Source organism: Hirundo rustica, chromosome 8 (assembly GCF_015227805.2).
Source record: "Hirundo rustica isolate bHirRus1 chromosome 8, bHirRus1.pri.v3, whole genome shotgun sequence".
Classification (NCBI taxonomy): domain Eukaryota; kingdom Metazoa; phylum Chordata; class Aves; order Passeriformes; family Hirundinidae; genus Hirundo; species Hirundo rustica.
In genome coordinates this window covers 24523982-24549602 of record NC_053457.1, presented here as the reverse complement: position 1 = coordinate 24549602, position 25621 = coordinate 24523982, and the positions used below count along the sequence as shown (strand labels likewise).

Below are 25621 nucleotides of genomic sequence, written 5' to 3'. Positions count from 1 at the left end.
TGGCTGTTTCTCTTCTCTGCCCAAGCTCAGGTTCAGTATTTCTCCTTCATTGCCATCTTTGGCTCTGGAGTCGCTCAGCTCAGGGGGATGCAGACAAAGCAGCTGGCTGTGCAGGGGTCTCCTGACTTGACTCCCCTTGAAGCAGGACTGTCAGGAGGTCCCCAGACCACAGGTCACATGGAGATGGAGCACCATGAGTGAGGACCCTGGGCCATGGCCCAGCTGCAGTGCTTGGGGCTGTTGTGGAGATGGGAACCACAGAGTGAGCTGCCCTGGAGGCTGATTCACAGAAAGAGCTTAATTTAGCCTCTCTGAATCACCCTGCAGAGGAGATGGCTGCTCTCCGACTACAAAAGGAACTGGAGAGATTAGCAGAAAGTTTTCCTCTGTGAGTCCTCATCCCTGGTGCCTCACAAAGTCTGCTCCAGGGCTTAATCCACACAAGCCCAAATCCTAAACTATCACTGCAAGCCCTATCAAGCAAACAGAACAAAAATAGCTGGGACAGAGCAGAGAGTAGCAGGAACCAGTTTTGCTTCTGCTACATAACCATCCAGACAAAACATCATCACAACTTGGCCCCAAAAGCCACCTGTGTTCCCTGCCCGGGGACCAGGCTGAGCCCAGGGCTCCATTTGAAGCTCAAGGACAAGCTCAGCCATGACCCAGACATGCAGCAGCACTGAGGCTTCCAGAGGCAGGGAGTGACCCCACAGCCCTCCAGCCAGCCCTGCACCCCCCTAAAAATCCACACATAGTCATGGATCACTTGTCTTGTGGCTTTACAAAAAGGATCTTGAGCAAGTATTAGATCATGGAGACAAACTTAGAAGGGAGAAAAGGGTTCCCAGACTCCAGCTCTCAGAACAGCCTCACACTCCCAGAACATCTCCTTGCCCAAAGGAAAAGGCTTGGTAAGGGTGTTAATAGCTGGGACACAGGAGAGATGTCTATGGTTCTGTTCTGTTTCCTGGAAATTTGCTAAGGGGTTCTCTTGGCCTGATAGACTTCAAGGACAGGGTCTACATGCTCACACTGTGGGCCAGTCTGTCTGCACCCCACCTTGTTTGCATCCTCCTCCATAACCTTTTAAACTCAGCACTTTTGAAAAAGGAAATCTGCTCTCTGCCCTTGCCAGAGCCACGCAGTTGTGGCTGCAGATATCCCAGACTCACAAAGCTTGAGCTCATCTACAGCAGACACATCCAGAGGGAAAGGGACTTTGCTCCTTTCGGATGGGCAGGTCAGTCCTGTCAATCCCTCTGCATTTCCATGGGCCAAGAAAATGCCACGAGGCTGCTCAAGGCTGATGTGGGGAACACAGCCTTGTCCTCTACCCAGGGGAAAACAAGGAGAAACACAGGAGCTACTGCCAGTGCTCCACAGGGAGCCAGAATTCCCCATCCCATTTACCCACTTGCAGCACCAGGTAGGATCAGAGCTCTGTGCAATGAAAGCACAGGACAGACTCTGCCACCACATGGACTCCATCAGGGTAAGTCCAGGTTTTAGTGATCTGAGATGCATTGGTGGGGACTGATCAACAGCTGCAAATCCAAGCCAGAAGTTAAGTTTTTGCAGTCCTCCTCCATGCCTTGGGTCTGTTTGTGCTCTTTGTCGTGTCACACTGAGAAATGATGGGCAGCTGTTGCCATCACAAAGATGCCACTGAACTAAACAAATTCCATTCAGAAACCATGCCAGGGGCTCCAGCACATGACCTGAAACAATCCCATGCATCAAATCCCATTGTTTTTACCAGATTTACTTCTTGTAAGTGATTGCACATGTAAAGTAATCTGGAAAAGTGAGTGTTTTGCAGATCAGACACTGCTCGTTGCAGAACGTTGCAGCTCCTAAATTATTAATAGTAAAAAATGAGGTGTCCCAGAGCTGCTCATTTCTGGATGAGGGAGAGTAGGAGGGGAGTGAGAAGAAAGTATTGTGCCATTACAGGTTATTTTTATCCAATGTTTCTATGCTTCTGTCATTAGCTAATTGATGACACAGCCTGTTTAATAATATGTCTGCCTTTGGTATTTATAGCTCACCAATTACTGTAGTATCTAGGTGGTACTAACAAGCTGCTCTCAGATGAATTTGGATGCTCAGGAGTGGATTCCTTGGCACAAGGAAGTGAAATTCTCTTGAAGTCAGAGGCTTCATACTAGCCAAGGATTTATTGACCAGCCTACTTCGTCACGTGTGGTGATGCTGGACCCCAGTTCATCCATTACTGGGACACAGCATCATCAGGAACAAGGCAGCATATTGCACAGTGCAGCAGCAGCCACCCCCAGGCACCTTCAACATTTCCCCTGCACTTGTCATCAGAGGTATCTGAGACACAATTCTGCAGTGAGACACCTCTGAGTATCACCATTTCCTTGAGAAGACCCTGGAGCACTCCAGCCAAACTTTCAGATATTTGATCCAAACACAAAATCCCTGAGAGAGGGAGAGAAGAGAGGCTAATTTCTAGGCAGATTTCCAAGTTAAATACCTCCCAAATACCAATGAGATCTTTTTAGTCCAACTCACAGCACCGAGCCGTGGCATTATAAGCTAAATGAGGTTTTGCACTTGTGGCAGAGGGAACTGACCTTTGGGCAGCACTGCTGAGAGAGAAGTGGTACTATGCACACTCAGAACAACATCTGAATGTCAAAACTGCTCTCAGCTCTGACAGACAGACACCAAACAGCTCAGTCCACCCTTTGTCCAGAACCTCTCATTGCTACAGTACATTAGCAGGAAAAAAAAAATGTGTCTCAGGCACATTATTTTCTCTTTTCCACCTACCCTACAGCTTCCATCTGATGATGACACATTCATGGCCCCAAGGACACCACGCTCACAGAGAGCTTCCTGTTTGAGATGCAGGTCCCTTGGGCTGTGAGCCATCAGCAGGTCCTGTTGGTTTGTGGGATGCAGTGGCATGAGGATTTAACAGCTCAAGACCCTTCAGGAACAAGCCCCAGACAGGAGCCTACCTTCTTCCAAGAACTACAGGTGGCATGCACAGGAGTGGTTACTGCAGTAAAATGGCAAATTTCTGTAACTGTAAATAAGGTCGGTGCCTATGTATTTCATTCCTGTCTTTACCGAGTAAATCTGAGAAATAATGAAACCTGTGGAGAACATTTGAACTTTTATTGTACTGGGTAAAAGCTATATAACATTAACAAATCAAAAAGCATTACCTCCCGAATAGCAAAATTCCAGGCCATTTACATTAGCCATGCTCAGATTCCTGCTGTGATTGGTGTGTAATTGTCCATCAGCAAGGAACAATCTCTCAAAATTAGTGCTTGTCACAGAGCTCCAGACTGCCTAGAGCTGCACTTACCAGGGCTTATAGCCTGAAATGCACAGAAATCTGCTTTTAACCCCAAATGAAAGAACAGCTTTTCCCGTGCATTCTCTCTGTAGCTTCCCCCTGCCTCCTGTTCATTCCTCCTTCAGGAGGGAAAGTAGTATGGCCATTAAATATATATATATATATTTATAAATAAAAATAAATCTTTCATAGATCTGGCATGTTGTGAAACAGCTTCACATGACCCAGAGATTGCTGCCCCCACAAGATCCATGGGGACTCCAGGAACTTGTGTATCCCGGTGCAGCATTTCATCACAGCAACGCTGCAGACGCTGTAGGGCAGAGACAGGTCATGAGGCAGCACTGAGGCTCAATGGCAGCTGAAGGGGACATTCCCTTCCCACCACCAAGCCAGTCCCTCAAGGCACCCAATGTCACAAAGCTCGGCCTGACCAGGATGTCCCCCATCAGAAGCAAACACTCCAGCACCAAGGCATTAGCTGCTCCTACCCCTTTCCCCCACTTCAAGCCAGAGGCTTTGTCATGGAGCTGAGAGCACCGTGCTGTTGCAAGTTTTGTTAAAATAAGCAATTGAGGAGTTTCAGTTTCGACAAGCTGACACATTCTGCCAAAATGCATTTAGTTAGAGAATTCCTAACCAGCTGTGATAGCATTCAAAGTTTCTTTGAATTTTCTTTTTCATTCATAAAGACTGTCAGTATTTTTAAGTTAGAAAGCGAGAAAAGTTTATATGCCTCCAGCATTGCTTCCTTTAGTGGCAGCTCCCAACAGGAAAAACAATAGCCTTGTTTTTAAAAGGGAAGGGGGAAGGCTGCAGAAACACCAGTGGAGAAGATAAGGTGGACTGGTGAGAAAAAGAGCACAATTAGTTCCTGTCAACAAATGATTTCTGTGGGATCTTCCAGCTAAGGCAGTGACGGAGCAACAGTGTCAGTCTGTGGAGAAAGTAGCTTTGTCCTTCTTCATACTCCAGCACACAGCCAGTGGCAGAGCCTCCTCTCCACAACTTTCCCACCTCTGAGGTTGCTCTATTTCATGCCTTGTTTTCCCTAGATCTTATTCCTCTTTAAGCTTTCCCAGTCTCTAAGAGCACACCAATATTTATGGGGCTCTTCAGAAGCTTACAAGCCTCCCACAAGTATCCAGAATAAACTAATCTCTAGCAATTAGAGGGAGGCATTTTGCTGCTTTCAGTTGGTTGCAGACGGAAGCAGAGGAGTGGTTCTGCCTTCTCTCTGTACTCATACCACAGAAACAGCAATTGTCAGCAGAGGAACTGGCACGACAGAGCAAAACAGGAGCCTGAGTAGCCTCTACCCAGACCGGTTTTTCAGTGGAGCAAATCAAAGTAAAGGGAAAGGTCCTGAAGAAGTCATTTGCTTTAGCAGCTCAGTCTTAATCCATCAACAGCTCCCCTCCAAGGCACAGGAGAGAATAAAGCCAGGAGAGGCTGGGACACTCTCAGAGTGTGCTCTCCTCCCAGCAGGGCAGAGGGTCGCAGTCCTCTGTGCACTTAGGGCTGAGCACAGTGCAAGGAGCTGAGAGCACGTCCCCAGCACCACATGGCATGGAGGAGCAGCCTCTGACCCAGGCAGCCAAGGGAAGAGCAGCTGCTGCTCAGGAGGCAGCAATTTTCTTCCCCAGCACGCAGCCCTTCCTCAGCCACTGCACTCAGGCTGCCCGTGATGAGCCCTGGCTCATCTTTATCACCAAAAGAAGCACCACAGGCACTGACCCTGCAGGAGCAGAGGGATCAGCACCTGCCCTGAGTCTGCAGAATGGCAGATCTGCCATGGCATCAGTCCCCTCTGCTTGTGCACTCTGTAACCAGAGGGGAAAAAAGCCTGGAGCATCTGGGGACAACACAAGTTATGTTTGAGTGTCTCTCACTGCGGCTGCAGCCCTGGGTTTCAGGGTGCTCCTTCCATGAGCCATTCTCCAGGATGTGCCAGCTCCACAGCAGCCACAGCAAGGGACTGAGCATCTCCTGTGTGGCATCTTTTGTACCGTGCTGGGCAAAGAAGGATCCTGCCTCAGCTGCAGTGACCAGTTCACCCAGCCTGTGCACAGCAGCCTCAGCATAAAGCTCATGATTTTCCTGGGCTCAGGGTGCTTTGTTTAGAAAGCACTGTCCGTCACTTCTATCCAAATCATGCTTCCAAGTGGACATGCAGGGCAGGACGTGAGAAAGAACAGCTCAGCTGCCCAGATCAGGAGAAGGAGAGAACAGAACAGAGCACTACAGGTTTTACTCCAGTCTGACAGGAACTAAATAACCCCCTTGAGCTGAATCAGACCTTTGGAAGATCTGAGCAGCGATGTGCTGACACACCTTGGCGCTGTTTGTTAGAGGGTGGAGGGAGAGGAGATCCCCCATGGGTGGCACAAGGCTGCTCCCCACCGTCTGCCCCAGCTCCTGGATGTTTTCTGACTCAGGCAGGACACTGGGCAGAATGTCCACGCCTTGCACTACAGGACCCTCATTCCCTGCTCTTTGGCCAGCACCCTTCTGCTCTGGAGTTCACACCAGTGCAAGTGTGCAGAGAGGAGCTGACAGCAGCACCAGCATCCTGCCCTGCCTGCAGTTCCTTTGCTTTCATTTTGCACAGCCCTGACAACCCAATGCAGCAACTGGAGCCTGAGCTAGATAAATGGCCAAGCTATTTCTCAAGATTAATCATCCTTAGAGACGTTGCATGAGACTGCCACAGCCTCCACAGTCAGTGAGGTATTTGCTGTCTCAACTCATTGGGAGTCAGGAAAATGAAGCAGCTGTGTGAGGTGTCCCATTACTTAGACAGCTTGTACTGAACCTCAAGTACCTCACGGGGAGACAGCCAAGAATTCATCCTTCTCTTTTAATCAGAACATAGAACATGCCTACCCCTCATCATAGTGTAGGAGTCTGAAAAATTACAACAAAAATCCTCTACAAAGACAGTAAAAGTGTCCATTACTGCCCTCTGCAAATTCACAGTTTCCAATGGAGAAGCCCTCAATACATATTTTTTTTTTTTGTAATCTTTAGCTATAAAGCATTTTTACCCCTGTTATGCCAGCAGTTGTGTCAGCAGCATGTCCAATTCCTTGCACAGATATTCCATTCAAGGGATGCACACGGTTGGGGCAGAGGCAGAGGAGCTTAACTCTGCTAAATTCGTGACACCAGAGAAGCTGAAGGAGACAGGACTGAGACAGACAAAGCTCCAAGGATATGCAATGCAGTGCCTGGATGTTCATCTCAGTTATGAGAGGGGAGAGTTAGCAAGGACGTAGGATTGCAGTTCTTGGAAGAGGTCAGCTCCTTCCCTGCACTGGGGCTCTCTGGGGACGCTGGAGCAGCAGGAATCTGAGACTGGAGATGCTAAGCTAAGTGCAATCACTCAAACTCCTCTGATTTACCTCAGTGCAGTTTGCCCCATTCCGAGATATTGAGCCCCTTACAGCAGTGGTCTGCAGTCACACTACAAAGGCACAAAGCCACCTTCCTGCTGCTTAAATACCTCTTCATCACATCTCCTTCCCTGCTGCTCCTCCCTGCTCTCTTCTCCCCCACCTCACACCATCTCATTTTCTCCTTTCCCCTCAAACCTGCAGCTTCCACACAATACATTTTGGTGAATATTAGGGATAAAAGAACCAGAAAATAAGGGTGTGGGTCCTGCTCCAAAAGGAAGAAATAAAACCAGCCTCCCTCCCCTTAGAGGGAGCATGCAGCCACCGACAGCAGGGCTTCTACAACAACTTACACTGCATGAAAGTACAACAATTACATTATTGGCTAAAAATCTATGTTTACTTTTAACACAGAAGATAACTGCTGCCAGCTACATTTATCTCCCCACAAATCAGATGTTAATGACGATGCAGCAGCTCAGCCCACCAAAACATTTGTTGGGGTGGTATCTGCATGGGAGGCAGCAGAAAGCAATAGAGGAGGAGGTGAGGGACCAAGCCCAGGGCCCCTCTGTACATGCAGAGCTGGTCCTGCAGCCCTGGCTCCTGCCACAGCCCCCGGCATTCTATAGCTGTCCCTCTGTGCTCCCACAGCTCTGCCCTTCCCCTGTGTTTCACTAAACCCTCCACATCTGGGCCTGAGCCACCCTTACAGCCACCCACACAGCCCTTTGGGATCTGTCTCAGTACACAGGATCCAAACACTTTTGCCATCTGCCTTAAAGCTGGTGCCAGGCTGAGCTCGTGTCAAGCACCCAAATCCAGGCTGGAAGATCACGAGCCCTCCAGGCTGATGCAGTTACCCCTGTACCCTGTATCCTCCAGGGAATCTTGGCAGCAGACAATGTGAGGCATCCTGTCTTTCAAATATGTGCTGTGCATAGGTCCTTCACCATCACAATTATCTTCCAAGTCATTTGCTACAGTCCTCCTCAATAAATCAGACAGCAGCATCAACATCAAACCATAAGGGGAAATTATTTTATATAGTAAAGCAGTGCTTTAAAATTGCTTATGACTGCTGTACTAAAAAAATAATAAAAATGAAACCTACTTAGAGTTCCAAAACAGTGATCACTTTGCCTTTAAAAATGATTTAGATATTAAAGGAAAATAATAGCCCCAGAGGGGATAATTGCAAAAATGCAACAAAATAAAATAAAAATTAGGAAGAAGATGGGAAAAGATATCTTCAGCTCTGTAAATCAGAGCCTTCCCATACTAAATACACAGCAATGCTGAGGAGCAGCATGTTGGCACAGCTGTGCTGTTTTCCTTGCACTTTTCTTAATTTAATAAAAGCGTGTTAAAAGTGACATTCAGAGTAAATGCATGTTGTGCCCCTGTCCGAGCTGTCAGGGAGGAGAAATCCTGTCAGCAGCAACGTGGTGCAGTCATTTCTCACCCAAGAGAAACGTGGTCCCGGGTGCCTTGAAGTGTCCTGTTGTCATCACAGGTGCCCAGGCAAGAATCAGGGAAAGAGGCACTCCAGAACCAGGGAAGAGCCTGCCCAGCATAGCAGCTCTCACGTGAGAGAGCTCAGGACTCACTGATGCTCTTTCCCTAATGAAAGTCTGTCCTGGTGGCTCAGTCACTGCCCATGATGTTCACTCTCCATAGCACATGCTCTCCTGAGCATCATTTTAAATCTTTGAGACTGTGAGGTCCTTGCAAGTCAGGCTGTTCTTAGCTGAACATTTGGTCAGTACCTCACACATGGCATAAGATTTTGCAACTCCAGCACAAAAGGAAGATTTTCCAATGCTGCACACTGCACTAAACCTGCTGTGCACCTCGCTCCCCCTTCTCCTTCTTCCCCAAAAAAGATCCCAGCTTAATTTTCCCCATGTGCAATACAATCATTACACTCTCACATTGCAGTATAAATAAGGAACCCAGATTTGTACTGGAAACACTCTTCACCAACTTGTCAGGAAGTGGCATCTTGCACCAAATCTTTAATAAAAGTCCCTCGAAGGCTCTGACAAGAAAAGCAGAGTGGGCTAAGCAGTGATGGGAAGACTCTGGCAGTACCTGAGCAGGGCTGCAGGCTCTGTGCTTGCAGGCATCAGCCCAAGACATGTGAGGCATTCCAGTGCTCCACCTGCCACCACCTGTCCCTGCAACCCCCTGCTGCCAACACTGCCATCAAATTCAGCTATTGCACAGGTACAGGCATAGATCTCCCTTCCCAAGGGTGGCTTTACCAAGTAAAGCTTTACAGAAGCTCAGGGATAAACCAGGAGCAATCCTACCGCACCAGGTGCCCACCCAGAAACGGCAACAGCCTCCAGCAAGCAAAGGTCAGCCCTCGTGGTTCCAGCTGAGCTGCTCAGGACCCAGTGTAATGGTGACCATCCATCACAGGCAGAACCCCTTCAGCACCACCACGAGTGGCTCCAGGAAGGAGCAGGAGCAGCCAAGAGCAGCCCAGCAGCCCCCACAGACCAAGGCGGAGCTGACCCTGGCTCCACAGAGCTCACACACACACGGGGGGATGAGCAGGCACTGGGCTGTGCCACAGGCACAGTGCTGCCTCCTCTCCAGCAGACCTGCACGAGCAGTGAGGAAGCAGAGGAGCAGAGCCCCTCACAAAAACCCAAAGCTGCTGCCCTACAGAAGCATGGAGAGGGGAGGGGAGAGTGTTGTTACAGCAGCATTCAGAGGAAGAGTTTGTGAACTTCTCAGAAAAGAGACCTGGGGATCTGGGACAAAGAAAGATGTTGAGATTATGCATATGTTCCTCTTGTGTCTCCCAGGAGTCCCTAGCTTTGCATCCCAAATTATTCCAGTTCCTCATTAGTCTCTCTCTATCCCCTGCTCACCAAGCAAGCCAAAATGTCATCCAGTTGTCAAAAGCTCCCACACACCCCAGTGCAACAATATTTGCTCCCTCATGCTCAGTCTCTCTACCAGGAAGACTCACTGCACCTCTCCTTCTCATTCCTTATTTTAATTTCCCCAGCTGACACTCTTTGGAGTGGGGATTGTTGCTTCTGCACAGACTGGCTCCATGCATTCCCTCCACCTCAGCACCTGGAAACACACTGGGCCTTTAGAAAAACTCCCCACCAAACCCGAGAATCTTCTCCCACATGGCACTCGCCATCCAAGGAAACATGCACGGCTTGGAGAACAACATCCTAAACTCACCAAGAAATAATTCGGTACAGAGGTTTGGCCCTGGGTCAGCACAAAACCAAGAGTTTTGTTTTTAGTGCTCCTGTGTGTCACCGAGACACACAAAGCAGCTACACGCAGACAAGAGGTTTTGCAGAGCAGAGGTTTCTCCGTCCACCTCAAAGCTGACACAGGCAGAGAGAGAGCTCTTTGTTTTGTTTCTTACTTTTTATACATTTGTGGGTCTAGCAGAAGATTGGCTTCTGGGGTTTTTCACCCCTCAGCCAAGTGGCTAAACCAACTGTCTGTTACAATTGTTTTCAGGTTAGAAATATGCAAACAAAGGACAGAGAATGAAAAACAAAGGATTTGTTTATGTTACATCTGTGGGAAAAGGTAGAAAACTGCTCTTAATATTGTACAATAACTAAAAAGATCTGACTCCATTTAAGAAAATCAAAAGGCTCAGAAAAACTGGGGTAACAACTGTGGAGAAGATGTGCCCAAGATGCACCCACCCACCCCAGAGATCTTCCCATCCCCCAGAAGCAGGGCAGCTGCCCGCCCATCGCAGCAAGGGACACCCTTCCCCAATATTCCCAGTTAGCAGAGCTCCCTTGGCCCCAGAGGAAGCACCAGCTGTGAGGGAAGGAGCAGCAGGGTGGCTAAAAGCAGTAAAACAGCCCAGACCCCTCTGGCAAACACCGGCCTGGAAACCAGTCCTCACAGAGGAGAGCAGCTTCTGCCACCCCTAACTCTGCAAGGAAAGCAGGAAAGCCTGGGAAAGTGGGGCCAAGGGGCTCTGGCAACTGATCTGCACAGCCCTAAATTAGCTTTAAAGGAGAGGGATGGCATAAAAGGCCATAAATGCAGCAGAGTGATTGATGCACAGCCCTGAGCTGTGGCCACTATCCTGTGATCCAGACTGCTCCATTAATCACCACCACACCCCCTAAACTCTGCTCTGCTTCTGGGAGCAGTTTCCCTGAAAATGGCTCATGTTTCTAGGATTGTCAGGTCTTTTACTTTCTGGTTTCTTCTCTCTCTTTCCCTTTTTTACTTCTTTAAATAAGCAATAAATTTATTGAAATCCTGATGTTTTCTTAGGGCCCCAGCTCTTCTCACCTTCCATGATGCCCTTCTCCCCAAGGGGCTTTCAGTCTGCCCCACTCTAAAAATAATTCTAGAGAAGCTACAGAGGAGTTGTACTCCATCTGTCTCTAAAAATGGGGTTTGTGCTCATATTGTTTGTCAGTGACACTCCAATGCCACAATTACCATTGCTATTTGCTATTTTGTAATGCTGATGAGAGAGCAGCAAACAGTGCTGGTTTTTAAGCTGAATAAGTCACTTAAATACATTTATGCCCCCAGATCACAACATAAAGCATAAATCTAACCATCTATCGTGCACTCACTTGATATGAACGCTCACCATGATATCAGGCAAAGCAATCACAAGAAAAGCACAGGATGATTTGAGCTGCAGCTGCCTGCAAGTATTTGACAAGGGTATTAAATGAAAAAAATTCCAAAAAAGGGATGAAACATCTCACCTAGATGTGGCTTTTACTGGGCTGATTCCAGAGGAAAAGCAGAGATTGAAAAACTTCTTGGTAGATTTGCAGCTATGCCTGTAATATTCTAATCCAGCAAGGGATTGCTCAAGGCTCGGCATTGGAACAGGGTTCTTCTCATGACAAATCAAAGAGAAAAAGTCCCTGGAGCCAGGATGTTTTTTATGGAGGCCCTGCCTCAGGTTCTGCCTGCAAAGCATCTCCCAGCTGCCCTCCCCAGCTTCAGGCCACTGCCCTGTCTGTGCATCAGGGCTGGGGATCCTGTCCTCATCGCTGCTGGGCCAGAAGATGGGAAATAATTGGGATGATGACTGGATCCTGCACACCTGGAACACTTCACTGAGGGACTGCCATAGGGAAGAAACACCATGTGCTTCCAGCTGCTTGTCCAGGATGTGATGCAGTGTCTGAGTAGGGTTGGTTTGATGTGGTTGGTGGTGGCCCCTCTCCTTGCAGACTTCATCTGGAATGTGCTAGAGAAAGCTGAAATACTGTTACAGCCCTCACCATGCCCAATTCAAGGCAAGAGCCTTTCTCCCAGCAGGCAATTAGCACAACACCTTTATTTCAAATTCCCTTCTCCCTCAGCTTGAGGCCAACACAGAAACAAGGAAGATGTGAGCCCTGGTGTGAAAGCCTTGGTGCCTTTCTGCTCCTTGCAGGTGTTGAGGGAGGAGAGGGATGAAGGTACTGCACAGTCAACTTGGAGACAACACTTCAGCCTCTCATCCACCCTGAGGATCTCTGCTCCCAACTCTCACCTGATTCCTGAGCAACATCACTGTGCTTTGAATGCAGGCATTTCCTCATGGAAGCATTGTTCAGTCTTACTGTTCTCCCAAGACTCACATAAAAGCCACCAAAGGGTTGATTCTTTCCCTAGGACTGCTGACTGTCCCATCGGGCATCTCCCAAAGGTGTTTTCCCAAAGCTGCCCTGCACCATCCCAGCCCTAGGGGAAGGCTTCCCCACACTCCACTTCATGCTAGGTTGAAGTAAACTCCACTGGCTTCTCAGCAAACCTGGCCTGTCCTGGTGAGCAGGGGAGGGGCACTCTGCAAAGTGGCCCAGCAGCCCTGCCCAATTCACCTGGGGGAATCTGTCCATGCACGCACCAGGCTGGGGACAGAGGTGACAGGAGGGGATTGTGCAGGTTGCAGAGTCACCAGAGAGGAGAAAGTTGTTTTATCTGACATCAGGAGGCAGGATTGTATCACAGACACCAACACTCCTCTGTGCTGTGCTCAGGTGAATTTTAGCTGAATATATGACACAAAAAAGTCTCAAGTTCCCATCCTCAACTCTAGACAAAAATAAGAAAAGTCTCAGTGACCTGTGTTTCCCATGGCGCCCACAGAGCGCCAAGGACGATCACTGCATCATGCTTTGCTTGTTCTCTAAAGTTCATCTCCAACCCAGGCAGGGCAGATGCCTGGGTAAAGGCAGAGGCCAGTCTGGGGTACAGCAGTGAACGCTGCCTCTCTTCCTCCAGGCAGACCCCGGGCTGTTTGGATGCACCAGCTCAGGGACTGGAGGCAGCCAGGGGCAAAGCAGGAGCGGCCCAGGGACACGGGATGGTGCTGGGGAAAGCAGAACTGGCAGGTCATGGAATAAAAGAAAGTGAAGAAAGGAAGGTCCCAGCTGCAAAATTTGATCAAAGCCCAGGAGAAATCTGCAGGCTGCCGGTGAAGGGAACAGGCAGAGGAGAGGCAGTGAGGGGCAGAGGGCTCTGGAGCTGGCTGCCAGCTTGCACTAAAGAAGATAGGAAAGGAAAAAAAAATCAGTTATCCCTCAGCCTGAAGTAAATTACAAAACACATCCCTCAAGAGTACAAGGTGATGCTCTTGATCAGACAAGCGATGCTGGCGTGTAATTCCCCTTGATATCAGCTGATTTGAATTTTAGTGCTTATGAAGGGTGCATGACTGACAGCTCTGGAAACTGCAGGCATCTGTTCCCGTGCAGGAGCAGAGCACACAGCCCTGGACACGAGCATCCCCATCCCAGCTCTGCTGCTGGCTGGAGCTGCAGGGAAAGGCAGCACACCTGGGGAGGGAGAACAGAGCTCATCCCTTGCTCTATCCAGCCCCTCCACACCCCACCAGAGCAGGGCACATGGGGCCTGTTGGTGCTTTGTGAAGACAAGCATTTGTCTCATATTATGCAAAATTTCAAGTTAGTTACTGAAAGGATAAGATCTGCCAGGGTTACGAATCCCATTCTCCTGACACCTATCCACACCATGAGAGCTGGGTGAGAGCTGCAATAGAGGGGAGAGCATATTCCAACACCAGACCAGTACCAGAGGAGCCTTTTGGACATTCATTCTCCCTTCACACCTCCCCACAGCAGGATCAGCCATGGGGTCTACCAACAGTAAAACCCACCACAAGCACCTCCACCACCAGAGCCCCCACAACTCATTGCTGAGGATGACTCTCAGTGTATCCATCCAGAGGATCAAGGTGCTTGTCCTGAGTTACTGACCATGGGACAGCAATTCACAGAACCACAGAACTCACTGAGTTAGAAGATCAGAGGATCCCATCAGGATCATCAGCTCCAGCTCCTGGCCCTGCACAGGACACCTCAAGAGTCACACTATGGGCCTGAGAGCATTGTCCAAACGCTTCTCAAACCCTGTCAGGTTTGGTGCTGTGACCACTTCCCTGGTGGGAAGCCAGCCTGTTCCAGTGCCCAAACATCTCCTGGGTGAAGAACCTTTTTCTAAACATCCCCTGGCTCAGCTTCATGCCATTTCCTTGAGCCATGTCACTGATCATGAGAGAGCAGAGATCAGTGTCTGCCCCTGCTCTTCCCCTCACGAGGAAGCTGTAACTGCAGTGAGGTCTCCCCTCAATCTCCTCCAGCTGAACAGACCAAGTGTCCTCAGCTGCTCCTCACACAGCTTCCCCTCCAGGCCCTGCACCATGCTCGTGGCCTCCTTTGGGTGTTTAATACTTTAATGTCTTTTCTATATTGTGTCACCCAAACCTGCTCCCAGCCCTGGAGGTGAGGCTGCCCCAGGGCAGAGCAGAGAGGGACAATCCCCTCCCTTGCCTGGCTGTGCCTGATGCCCCCAGGACAGGGTTGGCTCTCCTGGCTGCCAGGGCACTGCTGACTCGTGTTCAACTTGCCAAGAACCAGGATTCCCAGGTCTCTTTCCACAGTGCTGCTCCCCCAAATTTTCATTCTCCAATCTACAAACACAACCCCATCCCAGGTGCAGAATCTGGCACTTGGCCTTGTTAAAAATCATGCAGGTGGCGATTGCTCATCTCTCTAATTTGTCAGGGTCTGTCTGGCCTAGGAATGGTTTGCATGCCATCAACATTCAATATCAATGGTGAAATTCAGAAAACAAACAAAATAAAATGAGAGTTGGATTCACTATGCCCACATCATTTTAAAAGCAAAGTTGAAATTACATCTGTTTAGATGCAAATGGAATAGGCTAAACCCTTACTCATGTTTCCAGGCAGAAATCTGTTGAGTTCTGTAACCAAAGTTCACTTAATTGCACACTTCTTCCAGTTAATGCACATCACTCCTCTTCTGTGCTGCATACGAATTGAAACAGCTTTTCCGCAACAAGGACAGCAGAATCCACTCTAAAACCAAGCCACAACAGAGTTGCTCTAAGGAATTCTGAAGGTAACTTTGGCAAGAGAAGCTGACTTGCAAAGCTGCTGCAAATTCAGGAGTGCTGCAAGCATCAGGAGTTAGCAAATAACTCACCACTGAGCAAATAAATCAATGCAGGGCTGTTAAAGAACTCTGGTCCAAGACATTTCAGGTCTGCTTGCCTTTTTCCTCTACAGCACCCGAATCAGCAAGGGACTTGGCAATTTCTGAAGACTTGTGTACACTCAGTTAAAATAAAACTCCAGTGATGAGTCTTCCTAACTGGCCAAGAGGGAATAACAGTAACTGCTCTGAACAATAGCACAGAAATTGCACAGGAGGAGGTAGCTCAACTGGGGGCTCAGAAGTAAGAATATTTATTTCCCAGGCAACTCCAAGAGTTTGCCCTGTCATTCAGCCACATCACGAGGCTCTGAACATCCTTCATCAAAGGGGGCTGCAGAGAGGCACCGTGTCACAGAGCAAAATCAAATGTTTGCCAGTATTTTACCAAACTTGTGAGTTACCGCCCTTCAGGTAACACCCTTCACGTGTTTGCTCATCACCTGCCCTGACTGCAAAGTAAAACAAGCTTTCTTAAACTGCTGCTTTAAGCACCTTCTCATCTGAAGTGACAAAGATGGTTTAAGCAAACACAATTTTACTCTGCAATTGGGGACAGCTGAATACCTGTGGTCAGTTCCTGCAGCTCAGCTGCCGCAGAATAGCTTTCGGCATGATCACATGAATGCCAAAGCAATCCTAGAAAACTGTGCTTTTGGCAGAAGCTGGGCACAGCATTCTAATTTTTTTTTTTTTTTTTCAACAAAACTTGCATCTTTCCTCCAGAAAGTCTGTTCTTAACACAGAATTTCAGGGGGTTCATGGGGAGGGGAGGTCACATTGATCTGTGTCTTTATATTTTTTGTAGGGAAGAATGGATAATCAGCTACATCCCAGGGCTGATGTCAAATATACCATGCCCTTAATATTTTTGCTTTTATCATCCTATGGCTCTTGATAAGTGAGTTATCACTGCCTTTTGCCACTACAGAAACTTGCTTTGTTTCTACAGGGACACTTGGAAAATTAAGAGGGATCAACAAAAGTTGCAAATACACACTTCACTTGCAGTGCATTCAAACCCCATGTAGAGATTCTCATTTCAGATTAAAATGGCTTTAAATTATTGCTTAGTCTTCTGCCAACAAAGAGTCCTGAGAAACGGCTCTTGCTGTGAAGTTTAAATCAGTTTAGACTGGCTGAAATCATAGGTTTTATATCCACTTCACACCTGGACATATTGAAGTGTCCACCACCAGAAAGGGAAGCTCCTGACCACCTTGGAAGAAAACTCAGATCTGTCGAGACCCATCTTGCAAATATAACATCCTTCAAAACAACTTTTGCACTTTTTATTTCCTTTCTGGGTCTAGGGTAAGCTGAAGACCTTACCACAAAAATAAAGCAAAAAACCAAACAACAACAACAACAAAAAATCACTACCACCAAGAACAGCAAAAATTCCAACTTATCTAGGTGACCCTATACAGCTATGATGAGGTTTATAGGTTTAGAAACCTACTGAGGTCAGCAGAGGGACTAAAAGTTTCAGTAAATCCTTGCAGCTGCTCCAGTTCAGGGAGAAAGCAAGCTGAAGGGTAAGGCTTAGAGAGGCAGGCAGCTGCTTTGACCTCAGCACTTGCAGCATGTCCTATAGGTTCTGTTCTGCTCCCTCACACCCACAGATGCTACAGGAACACTTTCAGCTCCCCTTTGGAAAACAGGGCTTTCAAACAAGCCCAGGGGATGAGATCCTGACATGTCTCTGCATGCTGAACAGCGTAAGTTACTGGTCTGTGTGGGGTTACTTACAAAGCACCCAAGTAGAGAAGAGAAAGAGCATCAAAATCAAGTGTCTGTTTTTAGAAATGCACTAAACACACTAAAAATACACTCTGCTAGAGGAGATGGCAAAACAGCTAAACCACCAGCTAGGAAAATAACACTCAATTGCTAAAGTACCTAAATACAAATATACATGATTTAGAGACTCTAATTTGGGTAAAGATAGTCGGGATGGGCCAATATTCAGGAGTCATTAACATGTCAGAGATGGCAGGCACTGCTTTTGCTGCCCAATTTCTCTTTTTGACTTCCCTGCCACATGTGCTCTCTGTTAACCTCACATGGGCAACAGGAATAAGGCAAGGGGATCACTCTCTCTGCTCTACCTTGCAACTTTTTTTAGGACACAACAGACACAAACCAGCAGCCTGAGACCTGGCACTGTGGACTCACACTGCCACTCACCTGCAGGCAGTGCTCTGGGCTGGACTGGTGGACACCTCTGGAGCAGTTCCTCATTGGAAGACTCTGGGAGAAAAACCTTTCACCTCGTTCACCTGAGCTTTCTACACCCCCAGACCCCTTTTCTGGCAGTGTAATCCATCCTTCTTCGTCCTGTGGCCAGCTTGGTCTTGCACACCACACAGGAGACAGCATTGAAGTTGTTCAGTCAGGGCACAGCAAGCACAAGTAGCTCCCTGAAGGACAGGAAAGCATAAGGAGCTCAGCTGTGGGGCTGAGCTTGTTAAATGTGCCCAGGGGGAGCTGAGCAGGGCCCTCAAGATCCATCAGTGCCTTAATGCCCAGCAGCTGCTGCTCCTCTCACAGAAAAGCCTCTGTTCTGTGCCACTGGTAAGTCTGCACGTGCCAAGGTCTCAGCCCTTGTCTCTGCCTCCCCAGCCTGTCCTGGGGTTCGTAGAGCTCAGCACAACAGGGTCTGAGCGGTGTCCTGGTTTTCACTGCTGTTGGCTCAAAGGGTTCCCAGATTTACAGCAGCAGGACGTTGCTGGGAAGGTAGTATGTGCTCCTGCTGCTCTGGATTCACAAAGCAAGAGTAAAGGAAGGACTGGATTCTTGTGCTCTTTCATAGCTGACAGATGACCCCAGAAGGGCCGTGGTGCCACATTTGAACTTGATAGTTCAGTGTGCGGTGTCTATTTTGTGTCCTGCTCATGCAAGACACTGATCACAGACCTGCCAAACAAGATCAGACAGAGCTTAAGTTTGATGTGAAATTTCTTAAAGTATTATCTATATACAGCAAGAGCTCTGAAAGTGAACAATATTACATACTTTGCTCACTAAAAAAGGCTCCAGGATAGATTTACTGTGCAAGCTCTAATGCAAAGCAATTAAAGTGAAGAAAGATTTCCTCTAACTTAAGTGCCATGGATCATAGCCCTTCACCTCCATCTTCTCGCATATCTTTACAGGAATAAGAAGTTAAAGATACACTTACTACATCTTGCACAGACTGGAATTCAATTAACATTTTTCTGCAACAAAACTGAGAGAAGCACTCCGGAGCTCCTGCTCACAATGCAGAAGCGACTGAACAAATGATATTCTCATTAGCGCTCTGCCTTTCCCTGCTGCGCAAGCCAAATCCTTGAACACTAAAAGCACCTCAGCATCAGCTGGGTTCACAGACATCCAGAGCAATTTTTCAAGCTCCCTGACTTTTATAGACCAGGGGGGAAGGGATTTGGTGTGCTTTAATCCGTTCTATTATATGAACTCAGAAATGGTTTTCACTCTCCAGCACTATAAATTAAGCTGGCTGCAGTTATTCTATTCCTGATTATGCTGAAAGTTACTGGCAATAATTTGATGACTCTATTTTCTTGTCTTTTTTTTCCCCCTTCTTTTCTGAATTAACTGTGAATTTAGTTTCCGTGGTAGTAAGTAAATAATGCAATAAAACTGAAGATAGTAGCCAACACATTCACATCATGATGCTTGAAATTGTGGATGAACAAGTAAAAGCTTCTTTACTTTGTAGGTGAAATTTACTGTATTCAATTCCCAGCTCCTTAGGCTGGAAGAACATGTTGTACAAGAAAAGCACATTATTTTGCAGTCTCCTATATTTATTTTTTTTTAATCTAAAAGACTACCCACCTTTTCAACGTAAGTGAGTTTACCTTTGCAAGTCTTTAGACAAATACTATCCCAACCATTTTAAAGACTGGGAAAAACTTAGGTCAAGAATAATTACAGAAAAGCCTCTTACTCATGCAATACAAGATAGTATTAAGCTGAGACAATCTGTCTCCTAAAGCTTGATAGAAAGCAGAGAGAAAGTGAGGCCACACTGGTGAGGCCACACCTCAAGTTGTGCGTCTCGTTCAGGGCCCCTCACCTCAAGAAAGACATTGAAGGGCTGGAGTGTGTTCAGAGAAGGGGAATGGAGCTGGGGAAGGGTCCAGAGAGTCCTATAATGAGTTGCTGAAGGAGCTGGGGGCACTCAGCTTGGAGAAAAGGCATCTCAGGAGTGACCTTATCAACTACCTAAAAGTAGTTGTGCCTGACAGAAGCTGGGTCTCAGCCTCTTCTCCCAGGTACCAAGCGACAGGAGAAGAGGACATAGCCTCAAGCTGCGCCATGGGAGGCTCAGGTTGGACACCAGGAAGAATTTCTTCACTGAAAGGATGGTTAAGCATTGGAACAGGCTGCCCAGGGAGGGGGTGGAGCCGCCACCTGCTCAAGAGCTGTTCAATAAACCTTAGTTTAAAACTTAGTGCCCTGGTTTAGTTGACATGCTGGTGTTCAGCCAAAGGTGGAACTGGATGATCTTGGAGTCTTTTCCAACCTAAAATTCTGTGATTCTGTGGGAGATGTGCAGAGGCTCGGATTATCTCTGGATGAGTTAGGGGGCACCCTGCACATTTTAGAGTGTAATATACCAGCGGCTTCTCTACAGAGTGACGGTGTTCTTGGAGTCTGACTGTGCCTCTAGTTCATGTGAATTAATAAATGAGTCTTTGATGATTTATTTCAATACAAATTACTTGCCAGTGTAAGCACAGCAGAACTCAGCTCCAGGCTGCATACCCAGGACCTTAGCAAATGCCAGCTTCTAAAAGCTTCGGTAAAACCTACTTGGGATTCCATCAGACTCAAGTGCCCACGTCAGTTATTGTCAATTATTCTATCTATAAGGACATATCAGATACACAAAAGACACCATTCTGACAGCACAACTGCCCTAAAATGATAACTTTAGCATAATGCACTTGACAATGAAGAAAGCAATAATGGCCACTTTGGGGACAAAAGAAAAATACAATAGATCTGATGACTAAGTGTTCTGGTCCCCAGTGTAAAAGCAAAGTAGATCCCTGTCATATTTAACTTGATTCCTTTGAATTAAACACTTCCATTAAAGTTTCCCACAGTCGCTTTAATATTTAATTATGTATTCCACCAAAGAAAAGAACAAAATCTTTGCAAAGGGTATCTTTTTGGCTTCCTTTTTCTGGATGTGAAATATTTATCAGCATATCTCTTTGGACAAGTATTTTTATCCCCCAGGCAGGGAAGAAAACTTCCACGTTCAAATCAGTTTCAAAACATTTTATTTTACAGCTTGAAAGTTTTCTATACTTCAGCACCTCATGCCGTGACTTTGTTATTTCACTTGTTAATGAATGGTAATTAAATCTCTTTTGGCTGAAAAGGTTGGAGGGCTCCTGCTGTATTACAAAAACAATTTCTGAAAGTTACAAAAATGCCCAAGTGTCTAGAAATTAAAGCATAAAGTTTGCCATGTTTTGAGTCCAAGTTTTAATACTTGGAAGGATTTGTGTGGGAGAACGGCGTGTCCCACTGAGTGTGCACAGTCCCCCCCGGTTGAACAGACATAATTATGTCGCGTTGTATCTACCAGAGTAAACACAATCGTGCTCTTAATAATGTACATTGTGGCCACAAACTTCCTTGATCTTCCTAACAACTGTAGCAAGCACTGCATAAACCCTATTATACACTACCTACACAGAGAACTGCTACACATGTACATCTAAGTAAAGACTTGTTAATTTTGCATTTGCTCAGCAGGGCTTGAAACATCAGCCTATTAATTTTTCTTCTTTTCTGTATTCTCATTTCTTTTAGGTGCTTTGACTCAGAAGATAAATGGAGTGCGTGCTTACAACTGAGGTAGATAAAAGAGAAATAACTACACATTAAGGCATTTTGTGGTGTTACAGTGCTAAACAGAGACACAATATTGAAGAAGAAATATCTCCACTATCCATTTACATCCGTGCAGGTGTCTGCTGGCATCAAATACGCCGATTTGGTACACAGTTTGTAAAAGGAACTATGTTAATTCTAATATTAAAATGTACAAAATATAAATGCAATATAAAATGTAATTCCAGTGTAAAAATGTGCTTTATTATATACAATACACAAAATTTTCCTGAAGGTGATACAGTGATTTCAGTAAATTCTGAATCTCTTTTAAAATTAGTTTCTCAGACAAGAAACTAGGAACAGGAATGCAACTAGATGAGTGCATTCCTAGACTGCAATTTTGGGAATGGGTTTGCTTAAAGGAAAGCCCCCCATGTTGAACTGAGGTACAGCAGTCTTGAGGGGTGGTAATTTCATCCCCATATCAATGCTGGATCGCTCCTTCTCCCTTTAAATAGAAACAAAGAAACAAAAAATTTATATTGCATTATGCGGCCCAGAGATGTTTACAAACTAAGGAAATCTGTGTCCTCCAGTTTCTTTGATACAACCACGTTATCAAGAGATCATTTTAAAAATGTTGATTAAAGCCTTTTAGAGTAAACCTCCAAAGCTGGTGTCTCTATCTAATTACAAAACTACTGATGAGGTTTGGAATTATTAAAAATTAGAAATAAATGAGCTTTCTTTGTGCTGCTTCCCAAAATGGTCAGAGCACCTCATTAGAGCAAGGATGTACATGAGCTCCATGACTTCAGATTTGTAATCACCATCCTGTTCTAGCCGGAATATGCCTGTTTTCAAACAAACAGCTACATTCATCAAAGGCCCAATGGGGAGGTTTTATTCCTTTGTTCAATTTTAATGAATATATAGTGCTATCTGTCTTCACATTTTAACAAAGTTCCAGTGATAATTGCCCTGTCTGTGACATTTGCAGAAAACTAGCAGTGTGCTGTAGGTGCACTGACAGCCCCAGGGAGTTGCTCCATCTGAGAATCCAGGAGGTCTTGAATTCGATGGCCTTTAGAGGAGGGAAGGAGGATTAGCTGTTTCCACTCTTACAAAGTTGGGGAGGTAAGCAGAGCACTACAAAGAGGAAGGGCAATATTCCAAACTCACTGTGATATACCTGGATGCTTTGGAGAGAGTTCCTGAGACACTTAAGTTTAATCAAGGGGAGCTTTATGAAGTTCTATTTTATCATAACAGCAGAAGTCTCAAGGCTTTACAAAGAAGGTCAGTACCATTATTTTATTTCACAGTCACTGAGATTGAGATACAAATGCGAGTGCAGCCACACTTTAACAAAATGTAGCCTTGTCATACGAGTGTTTTTGCTCAGTCCCCAGTAAGGGAAAACACTTCTGGAATTATTACTTTTCTATTTGCCTCTAAATAACTGTCAGGATAGGAAGGAGTTCAGAGAAACCGTGTCAGATGTCTAGTTATGCATCCTGTTTCAAATTTGACCCATACAGAGGAAGAAGAAAAGCCAAAAGACGGCACAGATGAACTTAACAATGAAAACCATTTATAACTGGTTTTTAATTGCATCAATGTAGCCCTAATGGCTATGCCAGCTGACAGCACTAAAATCAAACATTCTGTATTTAGACGGCTTATCCCATCTCACTACTGGGCTTCCAAGTCTGGGGAGAGAAAATGATCCAGAATCCATGCTCATTTTTAACTCATGCTCCCATGGAGACAACAAACAGATGCGCTCATCAGTATGGAAAATTCTATGCAACTGAATACTGTAAGATATTATGCAGAATTAATGTGTAACCAGCCACGTGCAAAAGCTCCCAGTCACTACTGGCATCCCTCAGTGCAGTTATTTACATATATAGGACTGATGGATTGGGTCTCTGGTGTGGATTTAAGCTTCATATTTTCTCACAAATCCTTATCAAAATCAAAACGGGATCCTGGTGCTAGAAGCAACTAGGAAAATAGTGATGCAGAAAGGGTTCAAGAAGCTGAAGTTAAAAATAGGAAGAGATAGAAAAAGAATGACTAAGACAACTGGGAAAAGCACCATTCAGAATCAGAGAGCTGAAAAAGAGGATTTCAAATTCACAACCAAAATCTTAAACACTGAATTTTCATTTTAACACAAAACAAATCTAAATTCCTGCTGTCACTATATTCTTTCATCATCACATGCAAAGCTGCATTTATTCAGTATCAAGATGTTAAATCACAACTCAAAGCTATCTTGTGCAAATCAATAAAAGCTTTAGATGATAACTTTGTGTAAGTCTTTCTGAGAGTATTAATTCTCTTTCATACCAAGGTAGTCAATAATGTTGTTATTGCTATTGTCCTGACAGGAGCCTCTTCTTATTAGCAAAACCAGCTACATTTATTTCAGACATTATGTTAACATTAGCCAGCAAGCAGTGGTTTTCTGTCAGCTGGGATTTAGAGAAATCTGAGACTGTATGAATCAAATGGCCCTGGCTCTTTGACCAGCATCCCCACAGCCTGTCCTGCCCTGCCTGAGGCAGTAGCAGTGTGGAATGGCTGCATGGCAGGGAAGAGGGCTCCTTGGGGAAGAACCTGACTGCACAACAGGTTCTCTCTATTGCAGAAAGCCAGCAATGTGTCTTGCACAACTGGCAGCTTGGAGAAGGAAGGTTGCACAAGGTTGTTTCCCTTGCCAACAAAAAGCACAGCCTAGAGACAGCAGAAATTGCAGTTATCCAGGACTCGTATGCCCAGTTACGCCTCTGTGCTCTTCAAAGCAGGATGCAGCCCAACAGGCTTGACTGGGGTACAAAGCCATGAGGGACAGAGGACAGCAAAGCCCAGCACCATCCCTCATCTGCCACAAGACAAGAGAGGTGCAAGCCAGGGCTGGTGCCTTCTGAGGATGTGGTGAGGGCCACAGATGATGCAGAAGCCTGCAGGAGCACCACTAATAGCACCTAAATGTACTTTCAAAACACAGATGTCACAAAGACACCAGTGCCCATCAGACTACAGACATGCTTGCCTAAAAGAACAACCTGACAAGCTGCTCCAGTGGCAGGTGTCTATCCTGAACCTATAAACAGTGTATCCAGCACTAAATCACTTTCAATATGAAATTCCTTTCACTGTATAACATGCCCCACCACCATCAACACACAGAGTATTTTTTGCATTATTTTAAAGCAATTATGTCCTTAACAAGAGGAGTTTTTATGACAGGAATTAATTCTAGGTGAGATAAAACAACAAAATGTGGGTGAATTTCTCCTCACTTTATCAACAGAAATAGTCATGATGCCAAAATGGAAATATCAAATCTACTGTGAAGGAGATATTTAGCTGCTGGAAATGGATTATCAGGCATTATGGCAGCCTCACATATTGATCCTAAAGCTCCTGAAAGGCCATTAGCATTGCACAATTGTTGCTAATTCCAAATATTAAGGTAACATTATGCAATTTGCAGATGGACAAAGTGACTATTTATCACTGGTTATTTTGCTAATTTAGTCATCAAATAGTTTGCTGTCTGAAATGGGATTAAGGAAAAAGTGATAAAGGCAACTATGAATTATATTCAGCAACTGTAGAGAACCGTGTGCTTTAGTGTGCGAGGAAGGCACAGGCTGAGGATGGAAATGAGTGGAAAAACAAAATGCTTTCTGTGCATACAGAAAAACTTGGTAACAGATCACATCATCTGACTGCAGAAATCTAAGAAATCTCTCAGTAAAAGTAAAGTCCACCCTCAGCACCCTCAGCAAGGTTTCAGATGACAAGCTGAATGGGGCAGTTGACTCACCCGAGGGATGGGATGCCATCCAGAGGGACCTGGATAAGCTCAAGAAGTGGGCTCATGGGAATCTCTTGAGGTTCCACAAGACCAAGTGCTGGGTGCTGCACCTGAGTCAGGGCAACCCCCGGCATCAATCCAGGCTGGGGTATGGACAGATGGAGAGCAGCCCTGCCCAGAAGGACTTGGGGTGCTGGTGGGAGAGATGCTGGACATGAGCCAGCCACGTGCACTCACAGCCCAGAAATCCTGTTGCAATAAGTCAAGGAATAAGGGCTTTTAACTAAAGGAGTGCAGATTTAGCCTAGATATAAGAAGGAAATTTTCTGTTATGAGGATGGTGAAAGACTGGCCCAAGTTACCTAGAGAGGTGGGAGTGCCCCATCCTGGAAAGATTCAAGGTCAGGCTGGGGCTCTGAGTACCTCATCTGGTTGGAGATGTCACTCCTCATTGCAGGGGGGCTGGACTAAATGGCCTTTAAATGTCCCTTCCAACCCAAACTGTTCTATAATTCCATGCTTTGATGTCAGAGACAAGACACTAATCTGTGTTCTCTGGGCACCATCTCATTGGTATGAATAATTTAACTGGACTGCAGAACGTGTTCAGCAACCTCTCTGATGGATGTTCTTGTCCTGGCCACAGATCATGGTAAATCCAGACCAGACTGAAGTAACA

General features: G+C 46.2%; 1 protein-coding gene and 1 long non-coding RNA gene across 2 annotated transcripts in view; both read right to left on the bottom strand.

Annotated features, from left to right (window-relative positions):
• LOC120755881 (uncharacterized) overlaps positions 1 to 17759 on the bottom strand; it is a 70733-nt gene extending 52974 nt beyond the window's left edge. The window contains exon 1 of the long non-coding RNA XR_009208076.1: positions 17433 to 17759. This is a non-coding gene — a long non-coding RNA (uncharacterized LOC120755881). The remainder of the gene's footprint in view (positions 1 to 17432) is intronic.
• Positions 17760 to 21494: 3735 nt separating this feature from the next.
• The window catches only part of CFAP58 (cilia and flagella associated protein 58), a 56291-nt gene continuing 52164 nt past the window's right edge, over positions 21495 to 25621 (bottom strand). The window contains exon 18 of the mRNA XM_040071557.1: positions 21495 to 21615. Within this exon, the coding sequence (XP_039927491.1) occupies positions 21495 to 21615 (121 nt within the window). The remainder of the gene's footprint in view (positions 21616 to 25621) is intronic.